Source organism: Poecile atricapillus, chromosome 4, assembly GCF_030490865.1.
Source record: "Poecile atricapillus isolate bPoeAtr1 chromosome 4, bPoeAtr1.hap1, whole genome shotgun sequence".
Classification (NCBI taxonomy): Eukaryota; Metazoa; Chordata; class Aves; order Passeriformes; family Paridae; genus Poecile; species Poecile atricapillus.
This window is the reverse complement of record NC_081252.1, coordinates 2,520,109-2,545,212: the sequence shown is the minus strand read 5'-3', so window position 1 is coordinate 2,545,212 and position 25,104 is coordinate 2,520,109. Positions and strand designations below refer to the sequence as shown.

The 25,104-nt window shown below is 43.9% G+C and overlaps 1 protein-coding gene and 1 long non-coding RNA gene across 6 annotated transcripts; one reads left to right on the top strand and one right to left on the bottom strand.

Moving 5' to 3' along the window:
- Positions 1–1,613: 1,613 nt before the first annotated feature.
- LOC131578479 (uncharacterized) lies at positions 1,614–13,174 on the bottom strand. 5 transcript variants are annotated; one of them, XR_009277505.1, is made up of 5 exons: positions 13,164–13,174; positions 12,589–12,674; positions 11,193–11,309; positions 11,008–11,087; positions 1,620–2,697 (listed from the first exon to the last, which is right to left on the bottom strand). It is a non-coding gene; the product is annotated as an uncharacterized LOC131578479 (long non-coding RNA). The 5 variants fall into 5 exon arrangements; XR_009277508.1 differs by lacking the exons at positions 12,589–12,674; positions 13,164–13,174 and having other exon boundaries at positions 1,614–1,712; positions 2,493–2,697; positions 11,193–11,546; XR_009277507.1 differs by lacking the exons at positions 12,589–12,674; positions 13,164–13,174 and adding an exon at positions 11,696–11,762.
- Positions 13,175–13,706: 532 nt separating this feature from the next.
- ALB (albumin) lies at positions 13,707–23,154 on the top strand. Its single transcript, XM_058837165.1, has 15 exons — positions 13,707–13,856; positions 14,220–14,280; positions 15,102–15,234; positions 16,049–16,263; positions 16,849–16,981; positions 17,154–17,251; positions 17,604–17,733; positions 18,591–18,805; positions 18,934–19,066; positions 19,861–19,958; positions 20,100–20,238; positions 20,884–21,107; positions 21,585–21,717; positions 22,681–22,737; positions 22,975–23,154. Exons 1-14 carry the CDS (start codon positions 13,772–13,774, stop codon positions 22,729–22,731), a joined length of 1,848 nt encoding a protein of 615 aa, XP_058693148.1. The 5' UTR covers positions 13,707–13,771; the 3' UTR covers positions 22,732–22,737; positions 22,975–23,154.
- The last annotated feature ends 1,950 nt before the right edge of the window (positions 23,155–25,104 follow it).

The window sequence follows — 25,104 nt, the reverse complement described above, 5'->3', positions numbered from 1 at the left end:
TTAATGCAAATGCATTGGTTTTTACTGGTTTCCAAAGCGGTGCAGGCACAGATTAAACGTTTGTTATTTGTTACAATTATATATAACATATAACATATATATTAGATATTAGATATTAGATATTATAACACACACAATTATATATAACACAAGGATCTGTTACTTAGCATTTATGTTATGTATTATGTGTTGTCATCACAAGAGGCAGATCGGTCACCTCAGCCCTACAGCCTGAGATTTGTGGTGTGGTGTGACAAAGGACGTCACTTTTCCAATGGATAAGCCTGGAAAAGTCACCTGATCTTCATCATTTGATCCGAGACTGTCTTTAAACAAAATACCTCTGAGGTTGCTGTGGCTGTACTAGCAGCCAGACAGGTGATCCAAACGCACCACATTCACCCAGCTGGCTCCGGGAAGGGTGGGTGCAGCGCTGGATTTCACCCCTTGAGCTGCTCTCTCCGTCCCTTCCCGGGCCGGTGTGAGGTGGGGAATGGCCTCCAAAGGTTCTGCGGCAGGGCTTGGGCTGCGGTTACTCTCAGCTACATCGTATCACAAACCTGCCTTTGATACCGGCTGCTTTCGCACCTTATTCCGAGTATCCGTCGGGCTGTTAGACTTGGAACGGGTCCCGTTCCTTGCCAATGAAAGCAGCCATAGCATTTTATCTCAGCGCGTCGCACTCCCAAGGCCAGGATCAGATGGAGCAGTTACCAGCAGCACTCGGCACAGGCAGAGCTGCCTGTCGGAGACTGTTTGTTCCGTTCCTTTTATGGCGGCGACCTCTGATCTGATCAAAGACTGGCGCCTCCTCCTTTTGCACGGCAGAGCAAGTCCTTTTCCTCCATTTCCTAGCACCCAGTTTATCTCCCTGCCACCCTAGCTCCAGCCTTTTGTGCGGGAGCCCTTCCAAAGACGGGTAGTGGAGCTGGGGACGGGTCTAGAGAGTAAATCATGAGGAGCAGCTGAGGGAGCTGGGGGGTCAGCCTGGAGAAAAAGAGGCTCAGGGAATGTTCTCTCTCTCTAGAACTCCCTCTAAACAGGAGGGTGCAGCCAGGGAGAGGTCGGGCTTTGCTCCCAGCTAACAAGTATTAGGACAAGAAGAAACAAGCCTTAAGTTGTGCCAGGGGAAGTTCAGGTTGGAAACGATGAAGACTTTCTTTGCAGAAAGGGCTGTCAAAGCTAGGGACTGCTCAGGGAAGGGGTGGAGTTGCCATCCCTGGAGGTGTTCAGGAGAGAGCTGGGCCCTCAGTGCTCTGCTCTGTTTGACAAGCTGGAGATTGGCCACAGGCTGGACTCAATAGTCTTGGAGATCTTTTCCAGCTTAAATGACTGAGATTCTGTGAGTGAAACAGCAATCAAAGCACTCCAGTTCTTTAAGAGAAACTCGGTTTTACACTATGGGGCTTATAAGATTTGATTCTGTCGTGGGCAAAAGCTGCTGACACAAGTCTGCTCCTAATCTTGGCATGGTTTGAATGCCTTGAGAAGGTGTGACACTCCTCCTGCACTTGATATTTTAAAAACACAAACTAAAATATTCTTGTAAATACTCTGATCATCATCAACACATAATGAAGGAGGCAATAATCAAGATTTTATTTTTAATTAGGTTTTATTTTTTTTTGTGTGTATCCCAGTTTCCACAAGGGTGTATGACCCACAGCTGTGTTTCCTCTTGAAAGGGCTCGTAGGGAATGGACTGCATATCACTGAAAAGTCAGTGTAGGCTCTAATTAGGGAAGTAATACCTAAAAATCACATCTCCTTCCTTTGGTGAGTCTATGAAGTTGGTTAACTTCGGACACTTGGGTTTATTGTCAGCAAACAGCTGCAGGAAATCGTGGAATCATAGAATCACAGAATGATTTGGGTTGGAAGGGATGTTAAAGATGACCCAGTTCCAGCCCCCTGCCATGGGCAAGGACACTTGTCACTAGCCCAGGTTGCTCCAAGCTCCTCTCCAACCTGGCCTTGGACATTTCCAGGCATGGGGCAGCCACAGCTTCTCTGGACAACCTGTGCCAGGACCTCATCAACCTCCTAAATCTTGAGAAAAATTATAATCCTTTGTTATCTCTTTCCTCTGTGACTTCTGCTTCTGTATTTATTCAATTTCCTCCAGGTAAGTGATCATCCCATTAAGCACTCCACAGGAGTAGTGGGAAAGCTTGAGGTTTCCAGGAATACTTTCAGGAACTGTCTCCTGTGTGCCAGATTCCTTAAAAAGTTCCACAGGACAAACAATGTGTTGAAACCTCTGCTGGGGTATAATTATCCTCATGGATCTGCTTTCAGTTTCATTTACAGCTGCTGGAAGCAGTGTCTTGTCAAGGTCAGGGAGCAAGGGAGCATGAGTTTCATTTACAATTAATACAGGGACTGGAAAAAGTTGGTAACTGGGTGAATTTTAAACCCAAACTCAGGACTGCTGCAGCTTCCACAAGGCTCCCAAGCTGATCATCCAAGTAAACTTTAAAATTAATCCAAACCTCAAATCCTGCCATTGTCACTGGTGAATGCCTTAGTTGTCATGGATATGCACAGTTTTGCCACTGTTGCAGCTTCTTGTATGTGCTGTAATGTTTTTATTCGTATCATTCAGGGAACTGAGAACCCCAGATTGTATTGTTCCAACACACATACCACAGGGACTGGCTCACTGGACCTCCTTGGTGCATAGCGTGGAAGATCCATCTGAAACGGGCGACAAGAGAAACTAAAATTAGAGCACCATGACTTATATCAAACACAAGTAATAGAATTTAAGTTGTTCAGCAAGATACAATGGCTGCTGTCCAAGGCAGAGGGAGAAAGAAGGTAAAAACCACAAACGTTTGTACATTCAGAGAAGAGCAGTTTTCTGTGATACACATTTTTAGCCTCATCTAAACCCCTCAGTTTCAATCCCAGTAAACTGCACGTGGAAAGGAAAAATTATTTTATGTAGCCATAGCATTTGCTTCAAATGACATTTTTGAATCATCTCTATTTCTTCATAACAGCAAGTTTCCTGTGAGCATTGTGAGTAAAGAAAATAAAGACAATCCAGAGAGATGGAGAATTTCAGAGGAGCAGCGCTAGCCACAGAGAAGTGCATAGATTTACAGCATAAGGTAAATTCACAACACTGTAAAGCTCAAAACTCATTTGCATTACTGTTAACACTCAAACTCTTCCAGTCTGAAAGTTCCTTTGGGATCAACCTCTGCCTGTTTGGTGCAGTAAGTCAGGTGATTTTGCCCTTGGCTGTCCTTATCTGTGATCAGTGTCATTGGAAATACACATCTATATCCCACTCAAGTGTCTTGCACATCATTTATGTTCCATCTCAGAGATTGATGTTGCATGTTCTATTAGTTGCTCTTAAAACATCATGCCAGCTCTGACCACTTCCTCACAGAGAGAACTGTGAAAGGAAAAACAAGTCCAGAAAGCAAAACCTTTTAACAGTTGATTCAGTGAAGAAATCTTCAAGTGCTCTGTTAAAAAAATAAAACATTTGTTCTGTAAATATATTGAGTACTTTGGGAGTCTTTGTTAAGAAATGGCTTAGGCACTTGAAATCCTAAAATGCATTAGTGCTCTCTGAGCCTTACATTTTAACATGCATAAATGATTCCCAAGGTGTGTTGCAGGCTCCTAATTTGCTTGGTAAGCTTTCAAAGTTATTATCCTTTGTGTGTATAAAACTGAAAAACACCGTGGCAAATAGAGGGCAAAGGGCAGCACTCTGGATTACTTCTCATTCTCTTCAAGTGTGGTCAAAGGCAAAATAAAACAAAGAACATAAATAAAATAAATATAAATAAATAAAAATAAAACAAATAGAACAAAATAAAGACAAGACAAATCATAAGATGAAGTGAATTCTTTTTGTGTATTTCATTATACAGATCTGTATAACAGATCTGTAATCCAAAACTGTCAATGAAACCTCTCAAGCCAAAGCTTGATATATTATTATATTTATTATATATTATAATAATTGATTATTATATTTGAATATTAAAGTTTATACATTAAAATGTTTTGCTGGTGGGTTTTTTTTTGTTCTTTTGGGTTTTTGTTTTGTTTTTTAAGTGATGACATTTAAGGCAGCATCAGCTGTGGGCTGCACAGGAGTCAGCCAGAAGGTTAAATATTTCTCACACCTCGTGTTATGCCTGGGTTCAGCCAATCCATAACGATAATTTCTATAGTAACCACTTTTAAAGTAAACAATTGATTAGTTCTGAAATTAGTCCTTCACACAGCGTCTCCTGGAGCAGCTTGGAAGAGCTCAATGCTAGCAGCCTTCTGCTGGCATGCAGAATATCTTCTATCCTCATATAAAGTGTGCCTTGAAAATATTTGTCCTCCCAGGGCAGTTTTATCTCTGGATAAGGAAGGGAGTGGGAATCTCCATGTAAAACTTGGTAAGACCTTGAAATCAGGCAAGGCAGTGTAAGAAATGCCTTTGATATCTCAGAAAGGCACTTAAAGTGGAAGCAGAATATTTTTAGAGAGTTCAAATTAGAACTAGAAAATCATCTACTAGTTTTTGATGGTCTAAAATTCTCTAACCTCCAGGGTCCCGTGGAGCTTCTGTTTTCAAACAGAACTTGCCCTCCTCACTCGTTCACTGTGTGCTATTTCACTTATTGGCTACATATTGTGGGTTCCTGCTGTGTTTTAGGGACAGAGTTTTTAAAAACAGAGGAGAGCTCAATGTTCCTGTTATTTCCGTTGGACTCGGTAGGTGGAGCTAAAAGCCGGCAACACACCTCTGCAGCTAAAACTAGTCTGATTTTAATCCTTCCCAATGCTTTGGAAATTAATTTTTCAATAAAGCTTTTGATTCTCCAATATGTATACCCTGAATTATTTTTTTTATTCGACAGTAAAATGATGAGATTTTTGAATAGATTTTTTTGTGTGTAATTTATTTCCAGCAGGCTAAACAAGCATTTTTGTCTGTGTGTGGCATTTACAATGCCATTGACTTTATTTCTAGCTAATTACAAAGTTAGGAACTGCCTTGAATAACTTTGTGTTCCTGAATTAGTGACCTTTTCAATAAGGAGAAAAAGTGCTGGTGGGGTGAATTTTCTTTACTGTCACTTGTCATTCTCTTATTTCCTTCGTTATGACTGAGCTCATTGGTATTGTTGAAATGAGAAAATATCTCAAATGTCAAAACTGTCTGGTGAGTGAGCCTATGAGTGTCTTGAAAGGTAAACCTGGACCTTTTATTCTCATTCATGAATTGTGATGCACAGCCTCAGCTCAGTTTTCTCAAGTGTGTAATTTTCAATTACAGACAATATATTAATTACCAATTGTAATATTTAACATTGTAATCCAGAACTGAGTTTGAGTACAAATTCCCAAGCTCACCTTCAGACATCACTACGGTCTCTCCACGTTCACCAAAGCTCTTAAATGCCACTGAATTGAGTTTTAAACTTGGATTCAGCAAAGCACTTTACCTGTAACATTTATGTACCCTAATTCCAAATCCTGCACATCTCTGTTAGACAGCGACTGTCACAAGCCAGAAAAGCTGTCCAGACTTTTTGGAGTGCTTTATCTCAAGCAACTTCTCACATTCCATATTTCTGATGCGTTTCTTTAATTTAAAAGACTCAGGTAAGGACAATGCAAACATTCTTCAAGACAAGTGCCTCCATAAGCATTACACAAATAATTTGCAATAGGAGCACCAAATAAATCACGCATTGTCACTAATCAACAAGACGAGTTTTCCCTCCATTATTAATCCAGCCCCAGTGAGGGCTGATGTCTGTTTCAGACACATCATTGTGGCAATTCCCCACAACTGTCAATTTCTTTGCCCACAGGAACATCAATTTTTTCTGTTTTGAGGTCCATGGCCTCCTTGTGCAAATGGTTTTGTCAACAGTAGGTGGCAGATTTCTCCTACCTGAGCACTTGGAAAATGCCTCATGGGGCAGTTCTAATGGAATGCTGACAACTGTTTTATTCAGAACACACTGGAACTCTCTTTTAGGCAAAGATTAGGCTTGAATATCAGCCTTAGAGTCATCTCAACATTACCTGAGCTAAACCTGCTTTTTGCAGGTACATTTCCTACTCTTCCACTAACCAATCTAAAAACATTTGGTGTGAAATAACTTCCTTAAAATACTGTAGGGAGGGTTAAAAATCTGCATGGAAAGATCCAAGATACAATCTCCCTTTTACTGAGTTCGCTTTCCAGTGAAGTCAGGCAAGTTTTGGCACTTTGATGTGACCAAAATTAGGTCAATGCTGAATATATTTCAAAATCCTGCATAGAGGACCCGGTAACCTTAGTGAGTTGCCAAAAAGCTTCTTAAGCAATATCAGTGCCCAAGAGACAGGAGTCTCTGCTTTGTCTTACTTTAAACTGGTCCTTTCTCAGCCTGAAGTGCAGTTATCTATGAAAAGCAGGAAGAGAAAACCTCATTTTCCTTTCAGAAGTGGAAGCAGATAGATTGCCTAGCTGATAGAATCAAATAAAATAATTTTGTTTTCCTTTGAAAACTAACAAACCAATGCACGTAAGTTCCTTAGCAAGCCTAGTCTCAATTTCAACTTCTCCACACAATAATTTTTAATTCTGATGGTATGTTGTTCTGGACTGACTTTTATGACCAGCTTGAGTGTGAAGATTTCTTCTTGTGACTGGATGGGTAAAATAACCTAAGCCCATGTCAGTGGAGTTTGTGTTTTGGGATGGTGGGAATGGCATGGAACTCTATAGCCATGAGTCCCTGATGGCACACATGCCAAGGCCCAGGGAAAACCGGCTGATGTGGTCTCCAAGCCACTCTCCATCATCTTGGAACAGTCACAGCCATCAGGTGAAGTCCCCAGTGACTGGAAAAGGGGAAACTTTTTGTAGGAGGGATAGAAAGGAAGATCCATGAACTACAGACTGGTGAGCCTTACCTCTGGGCCAGGGAAGACCTTAATGGAAGCAATGTTGAGGCACACACAAGAGAAAGTGACCCAGGACAACCATCACAGCTTCACTAAGGACAAATTGTCCCTGACAATGATCATCAAATCCAACCTATAACCCAGCACTGGCAAGTGCACCAATCAAGCATCCACATGAACTGAATCCAAAATGTTTCACTGGAAACATCAGAGGACTGATCAACTTCCATAAAATCCACAGTTGTACTTCCATATTGGCTCTGACAAACCTGCAGGGAGGGTGGGCTCTGTACTTGAGAGACTTCTGTCAAGTGATGCAAGAACATTTGTGTTCTGGGATGTCAAGAGGATCCATCCCAAACTCCTACTTGCTGACAGCAAAGAGGCTGCAGTGCCCAACAGTGCAGCAGCACCTCAGAAACCATGAGTTCAAAACAGACTCTCAGCATTTTCAGGCTTCCTGGGCTCACCACCAACAGTGCCCTCAGTCTTGGCTTAGCACGAGGCTGTCCCCTCTGCCAGCAGGAACTGGGAGAAACTGGGTTCCACACCTCATTTTCCCAGCTTCCAATTTCCCAGCCCAGGGAGCCAGGAATCTGCCTAGATCTGGATCTGCACTGACTTTAAGGGAAGCCTTAAGCCTCTTTGTGCTGGGAATAGCTCCAGTGCCTAGACACCCACTCCGTGTTTCCAGCACTCAGAGCGAAGGAGGAAAGTCAGAAACCCCAGTTCACACTAAACTGAAGGTGCCAGATAAGGGCACTACTACATTAATTGTTATAATTGGATTTCCCGAGTTAATTTTGAGACCTGTGGGCAGAGTGTGGATATGCCTGACTGGCAACATTGAAGCACTGTTGGAAAAGGCCTTTGGGCAGAAAGCAAATGTCAAGGACTGTCAGCACGGGGTTGGAGGGCGCCACAGAGGAATGGCCTTGCGAGTGTAGCCTCTGCCTAATTGATCCAAAAGACAACACCAAAAGCTTCATGTGCAAAGAGATCGTTAATATTTCTTTGCATGACTTAAGAAGGATTCTCAGTTTAGTGTTCAAATTTTTAAAACAAACAATCATCACAACTATTTAGGCTTTGCACAGCCACAGATCACCTGATAAATCTCTTTAGATCCTCTGATATATGGACCAACCTTTTGGTAACTTATTTAAGACAACCACAAGAACCACACACATCTTGGCTAAGCTCAGTTGCACTTTGTGGTCTCTGAAGAAATTTTTCTGATTCTGGGAATGTACTGAGGAACCTCTCTTCTAAAATCAGGTCTTCCTGAAGGCCCTCAAATTCAGAGAGACTGAACTTCAAACCCCAATTATTCCCTTCTTCAAAAATCAGAGTTGATAAGTACTACTCTAAAGAAAAACCAGCAAATGAACCAACCAACATTTCCTCAGTTTTCTCTTCTTTTTAGTCACTTCCTTAACTCTGGGAATCCCAGGTTTCCAGTAGTACATGTCATAGTGTAACAAATCCAGGTAAAGGAGAACATGGGAAGGAAAACAGCAACCTGAATAAAGACAATGTTTTGTTGCTGCTGCTGCTGCAAATCCAGCTCTCCTCTAAGAGATCATTACATCCTGGTAATATCATTGGGAATATGATTCCCATTGAACCTGGAACTACAAGCCAGAGCTGACCTAATAAATGTGGTCTGATGGAATGGTGCTTGCAAAACAATTGATTTGTGCAACAGAAAAGTGCAGGTACTTGGATTTGACTAAGTGAACTTTGCTTCACAGGATAAGGCAGAAATGTGGAAATATTTCACTGTGCCTTTGGATTTCAGTTGTGGGGACAGGATACTTCACATTTCCTTTGTGAAGACTCAGAAATCGTAATGGCAGCATAATACGCACAAGTGGGTTATCTTTTAATGTCAGCAAGTAAACATCAGTGCCAAATTTTAAAATGTCTTGTCCTGCCTGCTCCAGTAACAAGGACCTAAAAATGGTTCTACAAACTTTCCTTCTCCTGCTGAGGTGCCACCTGAGGCCCTGACTCTCGGCTGAAGAAATTCCAAAGGCAATAGGGGATTTTTGAGGTGGAAAATGCTATTCTTGCTCCAGAACTTCATTTAAAATGACTATATTTCATTTTCCAAAGTTGTGAGGGCTTTATCTTAAGAAATGGTTTGCTCAGGAATAGAGGAAAGGCTGAGAAAATCATCACTCCCTTTATCCCCTTAACGCTTGAACATTTACAAGTTGTCTTAAATCAATGAACTTGGATCTTCCCAAGAAGAAACCAACAAAAAACCCCCAAGGCCCTAACAGAAAAAACAGCACAAGAGAACAATTACAGCAGTAATACAGATTCTGTTTCTATGGAGATGGACATGAAAGAGAAAATATTTATCAGCTTGGCAGTTTTTAGGCCAGAATGGGAAAACCCTAAGTTTACAATTAAACTAGATGAAAAATAAGGCAAATAAGAGTGTCAGCACTGCCAGGTGATGCAGCAACATTGTGGGGGGCAGCTGCAGAATGGCAGAAATTTTCCACAAGTCCTACAGCCCCTCTAGACATAGAGGATTTTTTAAGCTCTTCAAGTGCTTCAAGTTGAGAGCAAACCCAGTGGCTCCCAGAATAATCAGTTCATTTTACACATTCTTTGTTTCTGAGTTTAGCAAATACACCTGCTTACACGTACAAAAAAATGTTTGTAGCCATATTTTTTTACAAAAATTGGAGGTTATGGATCAATGGCCTGAAGAAATTCAAAACAAAAAGACGCTCCAAACATTTCCTGCTGTTCCTCAAAAGTTTTCAGTATTTCTTTGATTGCTAAAGCTGAAGTACATCAAACTTAGGGAAGAAATATTAACAAACTCTTGCCAAACAAAAGCTTTCAGCTTTGGCTCTTGACTGTACCACATTAAATGGCTCTTCTCTCCTGCCAAAGGCCATCAGGTAACATATCAGAGCAGCACAGAAATTGGAAATTGAATGCCAGAAAGTTTCTAGGGCACAAGTCAACGCACTGGATTCTAAAGGCCTCCAGGACTTATATAAGAGGAAGAAGAAAGATCTCCACTGACAGTGCTATCATGAGCCAAACACCAATCACACCACCACAACAATTTCAGTTCCAGAGACAATTATCAAAGGCACTGTAAGAAACACTGATGAAAAAAACCTTCCTAAGGATTTCCTGAATAGAGCAATGCTGCACCTCAGGTATTTCTTTCCTGTATCTATTTTGTATTTAGATACAAAATTTACTTACACCCATACCAAGACATTACACTGATTTTTTTTTTTTTTGAGGGACCTTAGAAATGGATAATAGATTAAGCCAATAGTCAGCTATTTTGTGTATTACCTACTTGAACTGGCAGAGAAAAAAGTCATAGGGACATGGAAAATAGAGACAAGTTCTGAGAAGTCTCAGAACTGATACCCTCAAAAAGCACTGAAGGCCGTATATTTGGATATATTCAAGGAACTGAATGCTTAACAGGCAAAGCAAAGCTGTTCTCATTCCTGCTGCTGCCAAAGAATGGTGTTGGTAAATGGTAATTAATAAGGAAAACAGCTACCTCACTACATTGTGGACTTGGGAGACAAAGGGGTAGGGATGGTAGAATGCCCTTAGGATCAAATGTACAGGATCAACGAGAACAGTCATTCCTGTCAATTCATAAAACCCCTATTTGGAGGATCAAGAACCCACTAACACTGCAGGGGAGGGGCTGATGCCCAAAGAGGAACAGCCCAGTATCAGAACTCACTGATGAGATGCCCAGGAGTGCCTGGAATGACATGGAATGCCATTAGCTACAGCTGAGCAGGTCTCTGCCTGTTCTGCTGCAGTGATCAAACCCCCTCTCTTTACATTTGCTTCTTTTATATCTATGGCTCCATCTCTGTTCAAACAAAAGCCATATATCTGAGATGTCTGACTCGTTCTGCACAGGAGACAAACATCACCGATAAGAATGGCAAACACCATGCACCACAGCAGGGGAAAAAAAGTAATACCTGATACCTGTCGGTGTGTCCAGAGCTACAGACATTTATCAGGAAATATTCTGATCATTACAGTTATTTAAAAATAGCTACTCACTGCGGCTACCGGCACAGGAATGTCTGTCTCTAGGTTTGGTGTGTGTCTCGTGGTCCAGTCCCACAAACACAACTATAGGGCTTGAAAAAAGGAAGAAACAACAATAAATAAAATGGAGGGCCACAAAAGCAAAGGGCTTCTCCGTGTCCTTTGGGTTTTGAGAGATTACTTTGAGAAGTACTTACTTCCCAAAAGGGCTCTGACAATTCTTCTCATGATACATCACATTTGTTTCTCAAGAGCCTCATGCCATATCAGTACATCTCGGTCCACTTTGTTCCTACTCTTCCACTTGGCACAGCCTGGTACGATGAAATATTTAAAAATTATCCATCCTTTCTACTTCCAGGTCAATTACTCTTGGAATTATTGTCCTTTGGTTCCCCACACCTGGAATAAAACTAGTTATCACCTGTAACTTTAGACATAAATGAGTGTGAAAATGGATCATCCTAAAATGTCATTGATAAATTCCTTTTTCTAATATGAGGATAACTTTGCTGGAGTGAACTCAATGCAGTATGAAGGCATTGAGTAACAGGAAGCTCAGTATAATATTTAATATTGTTGAGCAAACACGAGCATTGGAGTTCAGCTCTCAGCTGTTATATGAGCCATTGGCATGAAGTGCAGGACAGACAACAGAAGATATCTAGAAATAAACATGGACCCTGTATTCCAAACTTACATATTAACTCCAGGGGACCAGGAGCGTTCTTGCTAACACTGCACAATGCTGCAAGGGAAAATTCCAGAGAGCTTTCAAGATGCAATGCTGCATTTACTGTGCTGAATTTCAGCTTTGCCCTCCCAGCCCTTAGCTGTAGTTTTCTGGAGAATTCTTTGGTACAGCCTGAGAGCATCTCAAGAGCTGTTGTAAAACATCATTCACCAATACCGCAGTTTTTTACCACCTTACACTTATCCACAAAATACCTCAACGTGTGTTTCTGTCCCACTGAATGCTCTCTTAAGGTGTGAAAGGAGATGGGTCTTCTCTGACAGAGGGATATGGTCAGGAAAATAACTACAGACTGAATTAATAAGCTCTTGCCTCAGATTTTATTAGGCTAAAGCAGCACAGGTGTGAAAGGTCCAGACTGATCATCAATTCCCATCATTCTCCAGAAACATGGGATTTTCCTACAACCACCTGAAAACAATCCCCATGTCTAACATTATGACATTTCTAACATTGCTTTTCTGCACCATCCTTCATGTAAGAGTTATCCAGATAACCTTTTAATTCCCAAAATAGAGCCTTGTTCATTTAAATCACTAACAGATTGCTGTCTTTTACCTACAAAAATATAATACCTACAGGAGCAGACTCGAAAAATTGCAAAAAATTCTTGCAACAGCAGCAGCCTGTAGAAATTTCATTGTATCCAACTATGCTGTGAGCTGATCTCAGTTTTATGTGGCCATTAGAATGGCCTTTCTGGAAAGCACGATGCACTGCACTGGCATTTTCCTGAATGAAAACTGCCTGCAAATATTTTCAGCTCAGACATGCTTTATTTCAAATGTCTTTGAAAGCTCACGCCCAGAAACAAAAGGAAGAATAATGCATGTACTTACTTAGTCAAACTTCCAGAAAACTGATCATTGAATTGCTCTTACTATTCCCATTAGGAACAATACAGAGTTATGGCAAAACTTCCCACCTGAGGAAGAAGAACAGAGCAGAAAAGGGAACCCTAAGGACTAAGGAAGTGTTTGGAGACAACATGCTCAGCTCTACCAGGTGGGTGCCCACAAAGCAAAGAGTCCCAAGGCAGCACACAACCTCCAGTTGTGTGGGTTGGTATCCACACACTGGGGACATAAATTCATTAAAATAAATCACAGCATCTCCCCCTGGGAAGCTACATCACTTTGCACTCAGCAAGCATCCAACCTTGTATTTGTTTGAGATTTCTTGAAGCATCTCACTGGGTGTCCTAGAAAAGTAATTTTGATTTTATTCCGTGTCCTGGGGCTCTGTGCAAACTGCACATTCCTTCCCATGTCTGATCTCCTAAGTTACTGACTAATCAATGGGAAATTTTTCAGAGAGGGGAGCAATGTTTCATTAAGAGATTGCTCTTGAGAGGATGTCAGTACAAATGAGAAATTGCAAAAATTCTGAAATGACAGCTCTTGCACATGTTTACCCACGTGTTTGGCTGTTTTCTGGATATGGGTGAACAGCAGTACCCACAGAAAACCAGAGCAGGACCCAACAGTTTCAGGTGCTCAAATCAGCCATAGATGTCTAGATTAGCCATCTCATCCTAAAAAAGTGATTTAAAATTAAAAATCTCTATTTTCAGATGGACTGAGTCCTCTCTGGGTGAGTTGTTGCTATACAATACCAACAGGCTTTGCTTTTGAACAAATACTAGCAAAAAAAAAACAAACACCAGGCTATAGGATTAGCCCTGATGACTTTTTTGTGTGATGCCTTGAACTCCGTGTTTGTCATTTGATAAGGAAATTTGCGCAAAACTTTATCTTTTTTGGGTGCTGGGAGGTTCAACCTCTTCAGGGCGAAAAGGCCCTGTAGAGTAACAAGACAGAATAAATAACTAATATCAAATTAATTTTTGGCAAGGGCAGCTGAAGTTTTGTAATCTCTTTCAGGCCAAATGGACATCTACAAATGCCAGCTCGAGGGTTAATATTTTACAAGCACGGGTACTGCAGGGTATATAAGCAAATGCTCTTCCTTCAATCTTCCTAGCATTTTTGAGCAATTTTGCTCACATCATAATCTGAAACCATGAAGTGGTTAACATTAATTTCATTTATTTTTCTCCTGAGTTCTGCCAGATCCAGGAACCTGATAAGACATGCACGAGATGCAGGTAAGAAAGGACTAGCTACTTCTCTTGGCAGTCTTTGTTCTATCAATTTAATGTCTTTAATACAGTTTCACAAACAATTTGTGAGAGCCTGATCCATACTGAAGAGAGAAATATGATTGACTAGAAAAGAAACTAAATTAAGAGATGGGGGAGATGGGTAGGACACTCGGGACAAGTAACTCCAATCAAACTGCAGCTGCACTGCTTTCTTTGTGCTGTTTGGTGGTGGTGCTTACACAAAGGACACATTTGCTAACCCTAAATTCTAATTCCCAACAGTCATTTTGAATATCTGAATTAAGTAGCTGCTTACAGAGGTAGATATTCTATTGGGATCATGAAAACCACATGCTTTCTTCCTAGACCACAAGAGCCCGATTGCCCATCGCTTCCAGGACTTGAAGGAAGAGAACTTTAAGGCAGTGTAAGTGAACGTTCAGCTTCCATGTTCTGATCGGGTTTTTTTGTCTCTCTTGCTATTGTGCCAAAAAGGGAAAGGAAGACACGCTGTATGAGCTCACAGGGAGAGTGTTATGTCTCACTGAAACCCCGAGTCAGCCCCTTACTGTTACTGCAAAACCTAGAAATGTTTTAAGACCTCCAAATGTCACAATGACTTAGTTGCTCTCTGGGAAAAGAGCTCCTCGCAAACCTTGTGAAAAAGCCTCTGTTCCTTCTCTGAAAATAAAACAGGCATGAGAAATACAGGTTTGATATGCTTAGAATGAAGAGAAATTATGCTGCATTGAGACACTGCCAGAAAAAAACAAACCACCAACCTGAAAAAACCAACCTGTGACAGGTTTTCTGAGACAATTCAGTGGTTTTCATTTGAACCTGGTTCTGGCAAAGACAGAGGGCCTTGACAGACACCTAAGTACTGAGAGAAGGCAGCCTGAAGATCATAATTTCTAACAGTGGCCAAATCCAGCTTAGGTCAGAGCATTTATGAGTTTGCTGCTAAGAGTGACAGAAAACTCCAATCACAGTCTTTTCTGGTTTGCTTCTAATTTATTATTCAAGACCTCTTTTATTGGGAAGGTAAAAAGATTACTGGGAAGGTTAAAAACCTTCCCAAGGAGGTGAGAACAAGACAGATGTGGGATCTGGCACTATCCTCTGCATGGTATCCCGGTTAACATTTGTGTACATCATTTGAACAAACAAGCTGAATTCAGAAGCACCTCTGAAGATACTGACTGATGTTTCTCATTTTCATTCTCCAAACTGCACTTTGTGTTTCAGTGCCATGATCACATTTGCCCAGTACCTCCAGAGATGTTCCTACGATGGACTGTCCAAGCTGGTGAAGGACGTTGTTGATTTGGCACACACCTGTGTGGCCAACGAGGACGCTCCCAACTGCGCAAAACCACTGGTAGGCAGCGTTCCTTCCCCTCAATATTCTATTTCCCCTCGCTCTGTGCAGCTGCCAGGATCACCCTCCTCCTGGACTCACACCTGAACCTTTCAGGTGTGCCTGTTGTCACGGGCCAATGCTCAGATTTTGGTGCTTAAACAAAGAACTTGGTTTTGTCAAGTTCTGGAACTCTGCCTTTAAGAAGTGCCTAAATGATCCATGGAGCCATAAGTCAGAGACCAAATGCCACACTTGAGCACATTCAGCTGAGCATTGCCTGAAAATAAATGTCAGCATTTCGTCCAAAACCCCAGCTGTGAAGTACAGGCCTAATTCTAGGTATTGAAATGACCCAAGTGTGTAGATTTTCACACTTGGATGACTTGAAAAGGTGTGTGTGCTAATTTAAGGCACTTAGTTTATGAGGGTTTAAAAAAATTCTTCTAAAATCACTTAACAGAAGTTTGCAGGTATTTAGGATCCCTGGAAGTCTAACAGTTTCAGCTAGACATTAGTTGTCCCTAAAGGCTCCCATCAAGTCCTGCTTCAATTCATCTGAAAATTCAGTTTAGTCAGATTATAAGTAAAAGGGGATCCCTGTCTTGCACAGAGTATTTTAAATTATTATCAGCTTTTTTCAGTAAAGCATTGGAACAGCTAATATCAGACTACATAAAACCAAACTCGATAAAATCACGTGAAAACCGTATTTTGATTTATGGTCTAAATCTTATTCAGTAAAAACGTATTTCCTATTGAGCCTGGCTTTTCTTTTGCAGATAAATAGACAATACATTCCACTAACTCTGACCCTCGGCATCTCCCCTTACAGCCCTCCATTTTCCTGGATGAAATCTGCCAAGTTGAGAAGCTCCGCGACTCGTACGGTGACATGGCTGACTGCTGTGCTAAGGCTGATCCCGAGAGGAACCAGTGCTTCCTGTCCTTCAAAGTTCACCAGCCAGACTTCATCGCGCCCTACCAGAGACCAGCCGCCGATGTCATATGCAAGGAGTACAGCGACCACCGCGTGCAGCTGCTGGGCAAGTAAGGAAAACAGCCACTCTTTCTGCCTTATCCTGGTGGCATTTTCTCAATTCATGCCAGAGCAGGTTTTCACATTCAAAACGGGGTTAAGAGTCACATCTTATCAGTCTTGGATGACCTTTCCTCCCCAAAGCTGCTGAAAACTCACAGTGCTTCCAATATTGATTTAATAACTTACTTGTTCCAGCTTGCCACTACTCTTGCTCTAATTGGCAAGAATGAAGAAAGATAACAGTGAAAAGAATAAAAATTGGCAATAAAATCTTGGTCAAAGGGCCATAGATTAATTTTTCACACTGGAAATCAGAATTTTCAAGTATTTGACAACACATTTTAGAAAAGCAGATATACATCAAACTAGATAGTTGACAACATCAGAAGTTCACCCTTCACTCACAGTTACTGAGTCCTGCCTTGGGAAGAGAGATTTAGCAGAGCACTTCCCACCAGCAGGCATTATGTCTCAAAGGAGATGACTAAACTCGATTTCTAAACTAGGAAAGAAGTCAGAGAAGCCTCAAGAGGTTTAAGGCCATTTGCTGTTGTCACTGGAACATGGAACTTACACCTTCCTTTTCTTTCTAGTTTCGTCTACACTGTTGCAAGAAGAAACCCCTTCCTGCACGCCCCAGCCATCCTGGGTCTGGCTGCCGAGTATGAAAATGCACTTAAGAGCTGCTGCCCAGAGAGTGATATTGGTGCTTGCTTGGATGCAAAGGTACAGTAAACTTCTCTCTGTGGATAAACACTAAGCAACTGAGTGAGAAACAGGCAGAATTCTCCTGTTCATGCAAATCTTTGCATGAAGAACTTGGAGAGACAGGCCAGGATTAATCATATCCCTTGGATGCAAGCAGTTGGATGTGACAATGTGTGTCCTCTTACCACAGGCAGCTGTCATCAAGGAGAGAGCCAAGCTGATAGGCGTGAAGCAGCAGCACGGATGTCGCATCCTGGACAAGTATGGCGAGAGGACTTTCCAAGCAAGGTAAGTTCCACACACTATTTTAATAAAATACAGGCTTGTCAACCTGTGAGTGAGACCCAGGAAAAGCTCAGCTGTGAGAGCTGTAGAGCAATGAAACCATCTCTGGAACCAGTCAAGAATGCTAGGGTGTGATCGTCACAGTCCAGGCAGAACAGAGAAAACACAGACTTGTCCCTTTCTGGCTTTACTGGTGCAGGTGTTGATACCCTTTTTTTTTTTTAGCCACCAGAAATTAGATGAGAAGAATGAGTATTTTCTTGAAACAATGACCTAGCCTGTCATGTGTGACTTGCAAGGTTTCTGTTCCCTACAGTGCTTCAAAACAAGTGTGTTTTTCTCCTTTTCTACCCAGCAAACTTGCTCGTTTGAGCCAGAAATACCCCAAGGCTCCATTTGTAGAAATTGTTAAGATGGTCCATGATGTGAAGGATGTCTACAAGGAGTGCTGTGAAGGGGACATGGTAGAATGCGTGGATGACTGGGTGAGCTCCCTACTTTAAAACAACATGAACATACTTGAAAAATGTTTAGAAAGACAGTAATTTGTGCAGCTACGCATTCACAGCTCAGGGAACTTAAACTCGTGCTCAGCACTGCTGGAAGGTTCCTCAAGCACTGAAAAGCTCAGCATCTGCACAGCTGACTGTTACTGGAAGTAGGTTTCAGCCCAGCTCAGGATCTAGCCCTGTCTGATCATGAGGACAAGAAGCCAGGCCTTACAGTCTACCTAGTGTGCTTGGCCAAAATCAGAACATTTATCAAGGATGTTGTTCAGTGGTCTTTATTCACTTCAACTCAATCACAAATCAAGGAAAAGAAAGCAGAGGCAAAAAGGCTGCAATTTTTCCTCCTGTCCTGGTGAGAGCACCGCCGTAAATCCAGCAGCCTGTAGTGCCAGAGAACAGATTAACAAACCTCTGCAATAGTGAGATGATTTCAATATTGCCTGGCTGACTGAAACCTGGACACACTTGTTGAAGCAGCTGGTTCCAGTGCTCTGGGGTTCTGTCACCTCTCGTCCTCTATCAGAGCTGACATCAGACATCCTTGTGACAGAGCACTCAGTGACGTGCCCTGGCTTTCCAGAGTTTGTGTTCTCCGAGTGTCCAGGATCAGGATCCAGGATCCAGGACCATTCACCTGCACACTGTGGTCAGCAAGCACAGGGCACGCTCATGCCCTGGTTATTTCTCCTTGTGTCTAGACAGCATTTCTTTAGGAAAATGCTAAGTCAATAGGTGACCTGAGTGAAGAGTCTGAAGCAGCGAGAGCAGATTAATTAATCTGTCTTTAAATTATTATTTCACAGCTTGTCTAATACTATGTATTAATTTTACAGTCAGAGGTCGTGAAGTCTTTGTGCTCTAAACAAGACATTTTCTCAAGTAAAATCAAGCCCTGCTGCGAGCTGCCAGTGGTGGAACGGACCAAGTGCATCATGGAGGCAGAATTTGATGACAAACCTGACAATCTTCCCTCACTGGTTGAAAAATACGTTCAAGATAAGGAAGTGTGCAAAAGCTATGAGCCAAACCATGACGCATTCCTGTCAGAGTAAGTAGTGCCAGCAGCATTCCAAGCTCATTGTCCAGCTAAGGAAACATTGTCCTTGTTATTAGTGCACTGTGCTTGATGAAAGCAGCACATTACTCAGGAGCTCTGTCTGCTGCTGTGCCTTTCAGGTTTGTCTATGAGTACTCACGAAGACACCCTGAGCTCTCCACAGAGCTGATCATGAGGGTTACTAAGGGATATGAAACACTCCTGGACAAATGCTGCAAGACAGACAACCCTGCCGAGTGCTACGGAAACGCTGTAGGTGCAAAGCTTCCTTTGCAGCAGATGACTAGAATGCTTGTTTGGTACCTGACATGAAAGAACTGTATTGAGAAGCTCCTACACAAGAGCAGGCAGAAGGCTTTTGGGGAGACTAATTCCAGGTGGGAGATGAAACAGTCCACGGCCATGGCAAGGATACAGGGTTATCAGATCCCAGAGTAATTTCCTTTGCCACATTACAATATTGCAGACTAGTTTCACTCAGCTGTCTGATGCCTCTGTATCTCAAACACGATACGGCTTGTCCTGAGGCTGACAATGAACAGCTCAATTGTTCTCTGAGCTCCACTGCCTACACCGAGCGTGGCTGCTCATGGATTGTGACAGCAATGAGCGTGACCAGCACACAGAGACACCTCAGCTTAGGTCTGATCTGCAACTCAGTCACACACAACACACAGCACAAGCTGAGCTCCTGAAAACTTCGGCCAAGAGATGTTCCCCCCGTGGCTGATAATCATTTGAAATATTTACTTGACTTAAACAAATAAACATCAACCCCCACTGTTTAGAAAATAAGCCTGACAGATAATTAATTCAGATTAAATTTTTGAAATGTGGCTGCCTTTTCCAAAGAAATGTCTATTAGAAGTTAAGACCCACTAGGGAATCAAATCCTGCCTACACCATCCTGGCTATACAGAAGTGATCAGCCTTAGAAAATGAGTATTTTGTAGCTAAGGTTTAGAAGAGGCCAGAAGTTACACTTCTGTGACTGTTACCAGCAAGTCCTGCTCTAACATTACTGATAAATTTCTACTTGTTTGCAGCAAGAGGAAGCCAACAAGCATCTCAAGGAAACTGAGGAAGTTGTGAAGACAAACTGTGAGCTGTTCAATACCCATGGCGAGGAAGAGTTCCTTAAAGGGTGAGCGATTCCTGATACTGATATTCTGGATGAGTTACACTGGCTGCTTTGGTTTTCACTTCTGTTTCACCTTCAGAGGGCTAGATGTGCTCATGTTTGAAGAATGCTCTACTAACAGTTGCTTTGATTTGACTTTGTCAGAATTCTGGTCCGCTACACTAAGAAGATGCCTCAGGTATCAACTGACACCTTGCTGGAAATCGGGAAGAAAATGACAGCTGTTGGCAAAAAGTGCTGCAACCTTCCTGAGCAGAAACGCATGTCTTGTTCTGAGCACTATGTGAGTACACTCATTTATTCTCTTCCCTTCCTCTCCTGGAGGTTTTTCCTCTTGGCAAAAATACTGAATTCTGGCGAGATAGCAAACACAGTGGATTTTCATAAACACCACACTAATCATCTGCCTAACAGAATTCCAAGTCTGTTCATTTTTTAATGGATGGGAGAGCCTAAATAGCTCTCTGATGGTAGCTTGTGAGAATTTTAGTTACACTTTGCTTTCCCTCAGAAAGCAAAAGTAAGTTCATAGAATCAGGAATCACAGAACTGTAGAATGGCCTGGGTTGGAAGGAGCATTAAAGATATCCAGTTCCAACACCCTGCCATGAGCAGGGACACCTTCCACTGGAGCAGGTAGCCCAGAGCTCCATAACTGAGACTGTGGAAGGTTGCATTTGGAAAAGCTAAAGGGGGTCCTAACACCCTCAAACCTACTGATTGTAGCCCAACGCCCAGACTGTCTGCAGATGAAGAAAGGCCTTACTCCAGGAACACTTAGATATATTTTAAATTTTAAACACATGCCATTTCCCAGCAGCTGTTCCATTCAGCAGCTTCCACTTCCAGCCATGCTGTTGTGATACAAACATCACCTACTGCTGTGTGTTTGGGAAGATGTCACTCACCTTTGCCCTTCTCTTTTCAGCTGAGCATCGTCATTGAAGACATGTGCAAGAGACAGGAGAGCACCCCTATCAACGAGCAGGTTTCACAGTGCTGCAATGAACTCTACTCTTACAGGAGACCATGTTTCACTGCCATGGGCGTCGACACCAAATACGTGCCTCCACCATTTGACCCCATGATGTTCAATTTTGATGAAAAAATGTGCACTGCTCCTCCAGCTGAGCGTGAAGCAGGGCAGCTGAAGTAAGCGCCAAGAAACACCTTGTGGGGAAGCTTTTCAAGGGTAGCACTTTGGGGGGTGCAGAAGGAAGCTACACCTGACTGGGGCTGCACTAGTGACAGGGAAAACCAGATGGAGCTATGTGTTTGCACTGACCTGGTCAGCATACACCAGCACAGAGTTTGCAAGAAGCAAAACTGAATTTTTTCTTCACTTAAAATCTCCCTCCTAAATGACCAGTTTCATGTAGGCCCACTGCCAGTGCAGATCTTGAGAGGTACTTAACTAAGACAACACACAGATCATTTCCCTAAGTTTTTCCCCAGCTGTAACTGAGTTAACACAAAACAAACCGATGGTTCTGTGAGACTGGGAGTGGGGAGTCACTGACAGGCCCAGGCTCATCTAGGCATGACAAAAAACCCCTCCTGAATGAGCTGTGCCTGGGGGGACCGACTACAGCAGGTGAGATTAATCGTGTCTTGTGGCTCTGTTCTCAGATTGCTCATCAACCTCATCAAGCGCAAGCCCCAGATGACAGAGGAACAAATCAAGACCATTGGTGGGGGTTTCACTGCCATGATGGAAAAGTGCTGCAAGCAGTCAGATATTGATTCGTGCCTTGGGGAAGAGGTACTTTCTCCTTTTTATTTTTTAAAAAAATCAGAACAAAAAACCACACACACACACACAAAAAAAAACCAACCCAAAACAGCCCAACAAAAAACACCACAAACAAAAAAACCTAAACCACGTATACAGGAACTTGGAAACTGCACTAGAAAGTTGTTCTGCAAACTGCTGTGCTTGCTTGTCCATGTGCCCTTGCAGGAAATGGCCAGAGCTTAATGTCTGTCTTGGCTGCACACATTATAGTCACTGAACAATTTCACATGGAAAGGTTGTAGGAGGTAATTTAGGCAAACCACCTGCTCAAAGCACATCTCAATCCCAGATTAGACAAAGTTCTCTTGGGCCTTGTCAAAAGAGCCAAGTATCTACAAGCCACAGGCAAAAAATATCCATGTGTGGAATTTAACTTCATCTCTAGCACACATGAACTTGCTTTTGTGCTACAGATCCTTACAAAACTCTGGGATTACCAGTAAAAAGTGCATCTGGATCAACTCTCAGAAGTGCCTAGCAAATCCAGCTGTACTGGGAGTTCAGCTATCATGCCGCAGGAGACGTTTATCCGGAGCCACATTGCATTGCCAGGAAGCACAAATGACAGTTTGCAGTAGCAGCCTCAATCTAATGAAGGGCACACAACTATTACTAGTATCTCAAACTGCTGATTAGTTGAATTCTTTTTTATTTACATCCAAAGTGTTACATGGTTAAATATATTGGGAAGACTTAGGAAATAATTATTTCGTTTCTAATCAGTCCCACAAGTTCCCTTTCTACTTCGGCAATATGGGAAGATACACGACATGCAGGGGCACTTGGGTTCTAGGGTCAGGAGGTACCATGAGCATTATCCTCTGAACTACCATTCAGGCACAAGTTCAGGTTTCTAACAAACCCTTCTCAAGCACAAACTACTTTTCGCCTTGGTTTCCCTCTCACAACTGTTCGTGTTCCTTTTCCTAGGGTGCTGCCCTAATAGTCCAGAGCAGAGCCACACTAGGAATTGGTGCTTAACCTAAGGTAGGTAACAGCAGAAATACACAAATACCTTTGTCTGTCAGTCTGTCTGCCCCTTCCTGCCCACCCTTCCATCCACTTAACTTTCTTATCCCCAAAAAGCAGCCACCTTCCCTTGAACCACCACCTGTGCTTTCCCTAGATGTTTTACCATCTGCCACTGCACAGGGCTCAAAAACTTGAAGCACTACCAGTACGCTGCCATTTTACAAAATACTCCCTTTTGTCTCTCCAATCTAGGCTGCCAGTGGGAGAAACACGACGAAAAAACTTTCTGTCTCACTTCTCGCACCTCTTACCCTTTTTCCTTTGGTACCGAATGAATACTTTGTGAATCTTCTGTGTTTTGTCAAACTATGTTCTTTTCAATTCCATCACTTAAGAAAAAAAAGAACAATAAATAAAGGCTTTATAAAATTACACCTGTCCCTGTCTGCTGGTGACCACCCCCATAAGGGAAAGCTCTGCAGCGCCGCCTACACCAAAAGGCTGTTCTAAGTAGAATATATTGGCAGAGAGTCTATATTTCAGCGGGTTTTTTTCTCTTTATTGCTCTTGGAAAGTTTTAATGAAAGAATATGAATGGTGGTAAGACATTTAGCGAGACTTTAATACCCCGATTCAATTGCGTGTGGATTTTAGGCTTTACTTCAGCCATTATAATTACATATTACGAGAAGTTTCAAAGTTACTGCTCGACCTGAAGATGATTAGGAAGGAGCTCTCTTTAAAAAAAAAAAGATACATTTTACACCATCTAGAAACCAAGCCGCTACCTATTCACTTGCAAAGAGTTGCAAACAACCCTGCTTTAAGGCACTTTTCACATCTTAACTCGTTTTTAAAAAAGCCTTTTAATTTTTTTCCTGAAAAGCTCACTGGAGAGACGTTTCCTGGTCCTATGGCACCAAAACCGTGTCATTTGCGAGGACATATTTCATTTCGCGGCCCGGGGAGGCTCGGGCCGCGGACTCCCCCAGCCCCGCTCCCCCCCAAAGCTCCCTGTCCCCGGCTCCGGCCAGGCCCCCGGTCCCGCCACCCCTCACCTGTCCCGTGTCGCCGCCGCCGTTCCCTCGGCGCAGAGCTCGGAGCTCCGACGGAAGCTCCGCTTCTCCCGCCGCTGCTTTTGTGACCCCGCCCCGGTGCCCCCGAGCTCCCGTGCGAGCGTCCCGGCTTCGCCGTCCGGGCCCCGTACGAGAATCCGAGCCCGGTGCTGTCCCGGGCGAGGCGGGGGCCGCGCTCCCGGCGCTCTGAACACGACAGCGAGGGACGCCCGTGCGGACGGCCCGGTGTTTAACGGGAGCCGGCAGCAGCCGTCCCGCACCGGCCCGCTCGCTGGCTCCGACCGAGCTCGGCTGGACTCGGATCCGTTCGGCTAACCTCGGAACCGCCCACCTGTTTCGGTCCAGTTCGGCTCTGTTCGGCTGAACTCGGAACCGCTCCTAGGTTCGGCCGCGCTCGGCTCTGTTCGGCTGAACTCGGAACCGCTCCTAGGTTCGGCTGCGCTCGGCTCTGTTCGGCTGAACTCGGAACCGCTCCTAGGTTCGGCTGCGCTCGGCTCTGTTCGGCTGAACTCGGAACCGCTCCTAGGTTCGGCCGCGCTCGGCTCTGTTCGGCTGAACTCGGAACCGCTCCTAGGTTCGGCTGCGCTCGGCTCGGTTCGGCTGAACTCGGAACCGCTCCTAGGTTCGGCAGCGCTCGGCTCGGTTCGGCTGAACTCGGAACCACTCCTAGGTTCGGCTGCGCTCGGCTCTGTTCGGCTGAACTCGGAACCGCTCCTAGGTTCGGCAGCGCTCGGCTCGGTTCGGCTGAACTCGGAACCGCTCCTAGGTTCGGCAGCGCTCGGCTCGGTTCGGCTGAACTCGGAACCGCTCCTAGGTTCGGCTGCGCTCGGCTCGGTTCGGCTGAACTCGGAACCACTCCTAGGTTCGGCTGCGTTCGGCTCTGTTCGGCTGAACTCGGGAGCGCCCGCACGGCGCATCCCGCCGAAGCCGAGGCGGGCCGGGCCCAAGCGCTCCGCAGCAGCCCCACAGCGAGCTCTGTCCCCCCGCAGCCGCTGTCCCGGGCCCCTCAGCGCTGCCCCCTCCCTTCCAGCGCCGCTCAAGCCGGCCCGGCGCTCACCGCGCGGTTCGAACGCCGGGCGCGACCGGGCCCGACCCCGCTGCCGAGGCGCCGCACGCTCGGCTCCCGTGCCCGCTCGGCTCCTCTGCCCGCTCGTTGCCCGCGGCTCGCCCCTCCCGCCACTGGACAGCGCCGTGTCCCTGCCGGGCCCTGCCCGCTCCCAGAACCGCACCTGCGGCAGCCCCAGCGGCGGCGGCCGGGTTCGGTCCCTGAGCATTCCCGGGGAGAAGCGATCCCAGCTCTCCCCGT